The sequence below is a fragment of the Macaca nemestrina genome, chromosome 20 (assembly GCF_043159975.1).
Source record: "Macaca nemestrina isolate mMacNem1 chromosome 20, mMacNem.hap1, whole genome shotgun sequence".
Lineage (NCBI taxonomy): Eukaryota > Metazoa > Chordata > Mammalia > Primates > Cercopithecidae > Macaca > Macaca nemestrina.
This window is the reverse complement of record NC_092144.1, coordinates 4073192-4082388: the sequence shown is the minus strand read 5'-3', so window position 1 is coordinate 4082388 and position 9197 is coordinate 4073192. Positions and strand designations below refer to the sequence as shown.

At 61.5% G+C, this 9197-nt stretch overlaps 1 protein-coding gene across 3 annotated transcripts in view; it reads right to left on the bottom strand.

Annotated features, from left to right (window-relative positions):
* Positions 1-494: 494 nt before the first annotated feature.
* The window catches only part of HDGFL2 (HDGF like 2), a 36512-nt gene continuing 27809 nt past the window's right edge, over positions 495-9197 (bottom strand). For 2 of the 3 annotated variants that reach the window (XM_071086044.1, XM_071086045.1), the window contains exons 10-16: positions 7405-7508; positions 5792-5865; positions 5464-5534; positions 4924-5025; positions 3938-4151; positions 2339-2465; positions 495-1763 (exon numbers count right to left, since the gene is read on the bottom strand). In XM_071086044.1, coding sequence (XP_070942145.1) covers positions 1664-1763; positions 2339-2465; positions 3938-4151; positions 4924-5025; positions 5464-5534; positions 5792-5865; positions 7405-7508 — 792 coding nt within the window. In that variant the 3' untranslated portion in view covers positions 495-1663. The remainder of the gene's footprint in view (positions 1764-2338; positions 2466-3937; positions 4152-4923; positions 5026-5463; positions 5535-5791; positions 5866-7404; positions 7509-9197) is intronic. The other variant, XM_071086046.1, reaches the window with a different exon arrangement.

Genomic DNA, 9197 nt, shown 5'->3' with positions numbered 1-9197 from the left:
CTTCTCTTGCCTCCAGCTGCCCACCAGAGGCCTGGCCGGGCACCTGGGGCTCTGAGGCCCCCGGGGAGGCTGGGCCCAGCGGCTGCCCCTGGAGAACACAGGCAAAGGGCTTCCTCACAGGGAACTGTGCCTCATGGAGGGATCGGACAGGGCTGGGAACAGCCACAGAGGCTGCGTGCCTGTGACACGGCACCTTCTCCCCTGCACGCTCCCCTGGGTCCTCAGGACCCACCCACCCAAGCGCTGGGCTGCAGAGGAAGCGGGGCTGGGGAGACTGTGGGCATCAGAGACACGGGCGGCAGCGGACCCACCCACCTGGCAAGGTCGCCCGACCCGGTGCTCTCAGGCTGGCCCAGGCCGTGGAGGCTGGCAGGCTCAGGTCAGGTGTGAGAAGTGCGCTGCGGCTGTGCTCAGTGCAGGGGGAAGAGCCGTTCAGCCCGGCCTCCCCAGGAAGCCATATCCCCACTCACCCGGTAAGAGAACCTTTCTATCACCTTCCCACACACTCCTAGGACACGAGCCCAGGAACCCCAGACCCGGGGGAGAGGAAGGGTGGAGGGACTGCTGGTCCCCAGGGGTCACGGTGTGCACCAGGGACCGTGAGGGGCCAGGGCATTCAGCTCAGCTCTGAACCAGGGAAGCCGGCACAGCAGGGGCAGCCTCAGGTGAGAGGGGACGGGTCAGGAGCCTTCCTGAGCCTTCTCAGCCTGACACCCATGGCCAGCGGAGGCTAGGACGCCAGACACAGCCATTTGCAGAAATCCGGCACAGGGACTGCAGCTTGCGTCCAGCCAACCAAGCATGGAGCCGGGGCTCAGGAAGTCCCTTCCCGCCATACCACAGCCTAATTCTTACTGGGACGGAGGCAACTCGGCCATGCTGGGCAGGAGGACAAACCCGAGATGCCACTGTGGAATTAGCAACTTCGGTGCACGGTGTGACTTGCTAGGGGCCGTGCCCATGTGACAGTCCCTTATGCAGAGAAGGAAAGAGAAGCCCAGAGTGGAAGGGCAACTTGCCCAAAGTCACACAATGTGCGGGCGAGTCCAGGCTGGCCCCTGAGGCCCACGCCCCTTGCACACTGGAGACCACTGTCAGCTAGCAGTGGTCCTCAGGGAAGGCCCGGTCTCCACCCTCCCAGCCCAGCCTCAGGGGCCCTCGCCCTCCCCACATCTGACCTGCTCACCTGCCTGGATGCTGGGCTGCCAGACACAGAAAGCATCAAACCCCAGCCTCCTGGGTGGGGGGCGGGGAGCAGGCATCAAAGCTTAGCAGCCCCGGTTTCTCCCTCTTGTCTCCTGGGAAGGGCTTGCTCCCGCCCAGCTCTCCCGCCACCGGCCTTTCAGGGTTGGGCTCGATGGCTCAACCCAGGCTCAAACAGGCCCAGTGACGCTGCCAACTGCTCCCCAGCTCAGGCCCCCACTGCACCAGCAATGCTAGAAAACCAAGCCAATAAAAGTGATTTCTTTTTTCATTAAAAAACCCTTTATAGTCATTTCATGGTGGTTGGAAATCACAGAAATTAGGCAGAAAAAAAAAACCCAAGGGAACCAATACAAACAGCATGGCGTTCCCCACAGTTCTCCACTCTGCTCTCCCGTGAGCCGGGGAAGGAGAGGGGCAGCCTGAGCTCGGGCGGGGGCGGGGCCTGGCTGCCCATGGCTCAGCTCTCCTCGTCCAGGGCCTCCGAGTCCCCCCGTGCCCTCTCGCGCTCCTGCCGGTCGCTCCCAGGCCTGTCCAGGTCGGGGCCCTCCCGTAGGCTGCTGGTGGGAACAGCAAAGGCAGTGTGAGGATGCCCTCCCGCCCCTGCCCTGCCTGTGGGGCGGTCAATGGGACGGGCACTGAGGAGTGGACGCCCCTTTGTGGCACCTGAGGCTGGAGTGCCACCCTCCTATCTGCCTGTCTTCTGCCACTAGAGACCACAAACATTTCCAGGGTCCCCACGCTGGCGCCAGCCAGGCCTAGCACAAGGCAGCTGCTGTGTAAGCGACTGACTCCACTGAGCCTTGTACCAGACAGCAGGCCACGGTGATGGGTGCCAGGTGCCCGTGCTCAGGGCCTGCCTGGGCCACCCTGGAGGCTCGGCAAGAAGCCGCCTTCCCGGGAGGCCAGGGGCAGGCAGCTCAAAGCCCTGGAACTGCCTCAGTGGGGGCCACTGGAAGGAAGTGCCAGCCAGCGGGGCCCTGGGGTCAGCTGTGAGGATGGGAGGCCCCTGCATGGGGGGTGACATCCCTGGGACCCTTCCCAGAGGGACTGGCACAGGAGGAGCAGCTCAGACACGGTGTGCATCACGCCACTGCCGCTCAGGAAGCCACACCCCACGGCCCGGGACACTCACTCGTGCAGGTCTTCAGAGGAACCACACCTCGGCCCCTCCTCCGAGTCCCGACCCTCCTCGTGCTCCTTGTCCTCCACACTCTCCCCCTTCTGCGACGTGGCCTCGCCATTCACCGGGGCTGAGAGATCTGAGTGGGACAGAGGGGTCACAGGTCACTGCTGGGCTCCAGCTGGGAACCCCAGAACCCTTCCCCCTCGAGGACTGGACCAGGGTTTGAGCTGAGCACCGTGGGTGACGCATGCCCATCCACCTGGACCCCGGCACCTGCTGCCTGGTCTGCAAGCTCCCGACATGGAGGCCGGGCTCTGCATGGTCCCATCCTGCAGCCGGCCCCAGCCCCAGCCACACTGGCCCGGAGAACTGGGGGCCCAGGAAATAAGGGAACGTCGGCAGCCCTGAGAAAAGCCCACAGCAGCCTGGGAAAGACAAAGGAAGATGAGGTTGGGCACGGGGGCTCACAATCCCAGCACATGGGAGGCCAAGATGTGAGGCTCACTTGAGCCCAGGAGTTCAAGACCAGCCTGAGCAACATGCCAGCAACCCTGTCTCTACAAAAAATACAAAAATTAGCGAGGCCTGACCAGGCACAGTGGCTCACGCCTGTAATCCCAGCACTTTGGGAGGCCAAAGCATGCGGGTCATGAGGTCAGGAGATCTTGGCCAACACAGTGAAACCCCGTCTCTACTAAAAAACACAAAAAACTAGCCGGGCGTGGCGGCGGGCGCCTATAGTCCCAGCTACTCGGGAGGCTGAGGCAGGAGAATGGCGTGAACCCAGGAGGCGGAGCTTGCAGTGAGCTCAGATCTCACCACTGCACTCCAGCCTGGGGGACAGCGCGAGACTCTGTCTCAAAAAAAAAAAAATTAGCAGAGCGTAGTGGTGTAGGCCTACAATCCCAGCTCCTCTGGAGGCTGAGGTGGGAGGATGGCTTGCCACCAGGAGGTCAAGGTTGCAGTGAGCTGTGATTGTACCACTGCACTCCAGCCTGGGGGACAGAGCGAGACTCCATCTCAGAAAAAAAAAAAAAAAGAAAAGAAATAAAGACACCAGCCTCCGGCTGCCCCCCTGGGCCGCAGAGTCCTGTCCCAAGTTTGCCCATCCCATCTCCAAAGGGCTGCTCTGCATACCTGTGATGGGGCCATGTCAGCCCAGCAGCCCCGAGGGTCACACCCCCGTCTCCTGTTGGACCACCAGGCAAACAAAGGCACCTGAGGCCTTCGCCCCCAAACCTCCACCGACTGCATCTCTGAACAACGTCCCACTCTGACCCTGCTGCACAGAGCCACCCCCGCTCTGGGCGTCCCGGGGCTGGAGGCGGTGGAGGCGTGTGGTGTCATGCACTGTTCCCGTCACCCCTCTGGCGTGAGCTCCAGGTTGCCTGTACCCTGGCTGCCTGGCATACAGTGGGGCTGAATGCCTCTCACTGGCTGCCCCGGGGATGAAAGCCGGGTTTGCGCGGAGACCCCAACAGGACACAACACTCTGGCGGGTTTGGGGCAGAGAGCAGAGCTGTGCTCCCCTTCTGGAACGTTCTGCAAAGCATCTGCTTCTTCAGCTGAGGAGACAGAGATTCAGGGCCCACCCCACCTGCCCCTCACCGGTGCTGGGCTTGTCTTCCGCCTTCTCCTGGGGAGCCTCCTCCCCAGCCAGCTCCTCCCCGGCCAGCTTCTCCTCGGCCTTCTCCTTCTCCGTCCCAGCCTTGTTCGCTTTCTGCACCGCCTCGATCTTTGGGCCGAGGACCCGTGACTTCAGCCGGGTGTAGACTTCTGCCGCCTTCTCCATCACGTCCTTGTTCGCTTTGTAACGGCGAATCTGGCCACCAAGAGAAGAGGCCTGGCTCACCCAAGTGCAACAGCCCTAGCCCGGGCTCTGGGCCCCCTGCCCCGGCAATGCACCCTCCCACAGCGCCTCCTGGGAGTACAACTCTGTATGCCAGGCGTTTCTTTTTTTTTTTTTTTTTTTTTGAGACAGAGTCTCGCTCTGTCACCCAGGCTGGAGTGCAGTGGCACAATCTCAGCTCACTGCGACCTCCGCCTCCCAGCTTCAAGTGATTCTCCTGCCTCAGCCTCCTGAATAGCTGGGATTACAGGGGTGAGCCACCGCGCCCGGCCAGCAACGGGCATTTCTTTTTTTTTTTTTTTTTTTTTTGAGACGGAGTCTCGCTGTGTCTCCCAGGCTGGAGTGCAGTGGCGTGATCTCGGCTCACTGCAAGCTCCGCCTGCCGGGTTCACGCCATTCTCCCGCCTCAGCCTCCCAAGTAGCTGAGACTACAGGCGCCCGCCACCACGCCCGGCTAGTTTTTTTTTTTTTGTATTTTTAGTAGAGACGGGGTTTCACCATGTTAGCCAGGATAGTCTCGATCTCCTGACCTCGTGATCCACCCGCCTCGGCCTCCCAAAGTGCTGGGATTACAGGCTTGAGCCACCGCGCCCGGCCAGCAACGGGCATTTCTACCCGGCAGCCCATGTCCTCCTCACCGACCCAGGGCTGCCCCAACAGGAACCTGCTGGGGGCCTGGGCTCCCGGGCAGACACCTGCTCCCAGCTCCCCCGCCCGCACCCTGCACCTCTGGTTCCCGCCATACCTTTTTCAAGGTGGCCACCACGTCTGTGTTCTTCTGGAGGATCTGAGAGGTCACCTGCAGGGTGCCCAGCTCCTCTAGGGCATTCAGGCACCTCTTCACGTCCTGCAGGGTGGGGTGGGAGTGAGGGGGACGGCCTGGCCGAGGGGTCCCCAGGGGTCCCAGGGCCCCAACGGGCGGAGGAGTACATCCTGGGCTCTCCCTGAGGGGGGCGGAATCTGCAGAACAGCCCCACCCCCAAGCCCCTGTCCGGCTGACGCGGAACTCCAGGGACAGGCAGATACTTGGGGTCCCAGGTGCGTGGGCGTTGGTCCTGGGGGCCTCCACGAACCACCTGCCGGGAACACTGGGTGCTGCATGTCAGGACCGGCTCCCCCAGGGCCCTGGGCCAGGAGACCCCATACGCTCACTACCAACTGGAACAGACTCCCGGCCCACCCACCCGCAGGACCCCGGCTGTCTCAGTTTCCCCAGACTTCTAAGGGAGCCCCGCGGGGAGGTGGCAGTGGGAACTGCTTGGCTCAGGGGCCCCGAGGGTCCTACCGGGCTGTCGACCTTGAGGGCGAACTTGATCTCACTGTGCAGCTTCTGCAGCTTCTCCTCCACGGAGGGCTCTGGGCGGGGGAGAGAGCACCGCATGGGCCCAGGCAGGGTCACGGGGGGCCAGCTGCTCGGGGACAGGAGACTGAGAGCCTCTGGAGGAGTTGAAATGGGGGCCCCAGGTCTGCAGGCTCAGCCCCCAACCATGCAGGCACCCCCGATGTGCTGAGCATCCTCTCTAGGGATAGGCAAGACAGGCCGGCCACGCGATGGCTGTCCCCGTTCCCCTCATCGAACTCAGTGTGGGCAGTGCTGGGCAGCCAGGCCTCACCTTTCTTCTTCTCTACCTTCCTGTCCATCGAGAAGCCCTCGGACCGCTTCCGGGTCCGCTCCACCTTCACGGGCCTGTGGAGAAGCGCTCCCCTTAGTCAGGCCCCGCCACCGGCGCTCTGCCACTGAGGGGCTAGCACCCGAGGGGGTGGACCCAAATCCGCTGCAAAGGAAACCTTGGGAGGCCCTGAGAGCTAAGCCAGGAAATGGGAGACGGGGAGGCCCTGCCATGGCCTAGGCCTAGGGCAGACCAGGGCGGACGCAGGCTCGAGCTGACCAAAGATACAAGCCTTTCCCTGGGTTCTTAAGAAATCCCGGGATTCTTTTCCTCGTTCACGTAGCCAAGGGCTGGCTTTTTCTACCCGAGTCAGTGAGCTAGGAAAAGGCCCTCAAGGGTGACACGCATGCAGGAGGGGAGGCCCATTGCTGAGGCTTGGTGCTGCGTGCCGCTCTGCACCCTGTCACTGCCATACCCTCATGCCAAGTCCTCATGGGCAGGTTTGCCCACCCGAGGCCAGATGCCATTTAGAAAGTGGGCTGGGGAACCGGGCGCGGTGGCTCACGCCTGGAATCCCAGCACTTTGGGAGGCCGAGGTAGGTGGATCACGAGGTCAGGATCTGGAGACCATCCTGGCTAACACGGTGAAACCCCGTCTCGACTACAAATACAAAAAATTAACCGGGCATGGCGGCATGCGCCTGTAGTCCCAGCTACTTGGGGGGCTGAGGCAGGAGAATCGCTTGAACCCGGGAGGCGGAGGTTGCAGTGAGCCGAGATCGCGCCACTGCACTCCAGCCTGGCAGAGCAAGACTCCATCTCAAAGACAAAAAGAAAAGAAAGTGGGCTAGGGCTGGGTGCGGTGATTCATGCTTGCAATCCCAGCACTTTGGAAGGCTGAGAAGGGCGGATCACAACGTTAAGAAGTTGAGACCAGCCTGGCCAACATGGTGAAACCTCGTGTCTACTAAAAATAGAAAAATTAGCTGGGAATGGTGGCAGGTGCCTGTAATCCCAGTTACTCGGGAGGCTGAGGCCGGAGAATCGCCTGAACCCAGGAGGCAGAGGTTGCAGTGAGCCGAGGTCGCGCCACTGCACTCTAGCCTATGAGAAAGAGCGAGACTCCGTCTCAAAAAAAAGAAAAAAGAAACCGAGCTGGGAGATGGGCTGTCTCCCCACCATAGGGGAACCAAGATGCAAGCCCCTAGGCCGGGGTGCAGTTTCTCCCTCCTCCTCTGCTCTGTAGACACTGGGGATGGACTGTTCTCTGGGATGGGTCGTTCTGGGCCCTACAGGGCGCTCAGCAGTGTCCCCGGCCTCCACTCGCTCCATTCCCAAAGCACCCCCCAGTCATGACAACCACAGATGTCCCTGGACGTGGCCCAGTGTCTCTGGGGGCGGGATCACCTCGGGGGAGGCCCCTGGGCTGGGAAAAGATCCCGCTCCCGCAGCAGCGATTCCTACGCAGCCCATACAACCCAAGGACCAGGAACTTCTACTGGGTCTGGCTCCAAGGCTGAGCTCAGAGCTGGGGCTGCCCCTGGAAGGGGTGAGGGTTGCGGGGTGATGCAGCGGGCAGGGTCCCCGGGGTGTGGAGGGGGCGGAGCAGGGCTCACTTGGCTTGTGGTTTCTCCTCGGGCCGTGCTCTCTTCTCCTTCTGGCCAGGTTTCCTGGCGGGCTCTGTGCTTGGGGACTGCAGCTTCTTCGCTGATTTCTTGGCCTACAGCAGTCAGGAAGGGCGCGTTGGAGCAGTGGAAAGGGGATTACCCAGACCCCTAGCCCATCCCACTACTAGGGGACGCAGCTGGACCCTTTCTGCTGCCCTCCACACTGTTTGAAGGTGCTGGGGCAGGATGGGAGGGGAGGGAGGACCTGGTGTCCGGTCCTGAGTGGATCGTGGAGTTCTTGGAGCCCAGGCCCACCCAGCAGAGGAGCAGCCCCCTGCACTCTTCCTGCCCAGCAGTCCTGGGCTGTGGCTGGAGCGCCTCCTGCACCAGGAGTTCCGTGCCCTTTCTGTGACAAAGGGAGTGACAGAGAGAACACGGCGTTGTTCCTGCTTTCCCCAAAGAAGGCAGGCCTGGCCGAGAGACACGTGGGGTCCAGGGCTCAGTCTAGGTCAGACTCTCTGGATTCAGGCCACACTGCCTGAATCTCCACGAGGGTAGAGGGCGTGATAGGGCCCGCAGCCCCACACGTGATACAGGTAGAGGCCCAACAGTCACCACTCTAGGAGGCCTCCTACCTGCTCCCACGCTCACCTGCAAGCTGCACCCAGCGGCAGCCAGAGGGCACCCGAGAGCACCCGAGTGAGGGCCTGTCCCTCCCCTGTCCAGTGCCCTCCGTGGCTCCCACCTCCCTCAGGGTCAAAGCCCAAATCCTCCCTGCAGCCCACGAGGCCGTGTCCGGCCTGCCCTGTCCCCTCCCCTCCTCCCCGCCCTCCCCTTTTCCCTCTCTCCCCTCCTCCCTCTGCTCCAGCCGCAGAGGCCGCCTCGCTGTTCCTCCAGCACACCAGGAGCAGCCCTCTGGGCTTCTGTGTGAGCTGCTTCTCCTGCCTAGAATGTGTCCCCTCCCAGGAGTCTTCATAGATCCCCTCCCTTCAATCGGAGTCTTTTTTTTTTTTTTTTTTTTTAAGACAGAGTCGGCCAGGCGCGGTGGCTCAAGCCTGTAATCCCAGCACTTTGGGAGGCCGAGACGGGCAGATCACGAGTTCAGGAGATCGAGACCATCCTGGCTAACATGGTGAAACCCCGTCTCTACTAAAATACAAAAAAATTAGCCGGGCGAGGTGGCGGGCGCCTGTACTCGCAGCTACTCGGGAGGCTGAGGCAGGAGAATGGCGTGAACCCGGGAGGCGGGGCTTGCAGTGAGCTGAGATCCGGCCACTGCACTCCAGCCTGGGCAACAGAGCTAGACTCCGTCTCAAAAAAAAAAAAAAAAAAAAAAAAAAAAAAAGACAGAGTCTCGCTCTGTCACCCAGGCTGGAGTGCAGTGGCACAATCTTGACTCACTGCAACCTCTGCCTCCCGGGTTTACGCCATTCTCCTGCCTTAGCCTCCCAAGTAGCTGGGACTACAGGCGCCTGCCACCACGCCTGGCTATTTTTTTTGTATTTTCAGTAGACATGGGGTTTCACCATGTTAACCAGGCTGGTTGATCTCCTGACCTCGTGATCTGCCTGCCTTGGCCTCCCAAAGTGCTAGGATTACAGGCGTGAGCCACCGCGCCTGGCCCATTCGGAGCCTTAAACTCAAACGCAAGCCTTTGGAGTCTACTCACACCTTCGGGGTCCACCCTATTTAAGAGAAACCCCTTACACCACAGTTTACCCTTCTCCTTAGCAGCAAATACTCCGGACAGCACGCACTACCCTGATGTCATCATCTGTACAGCTCCTCCCTCGTTTTGAGAC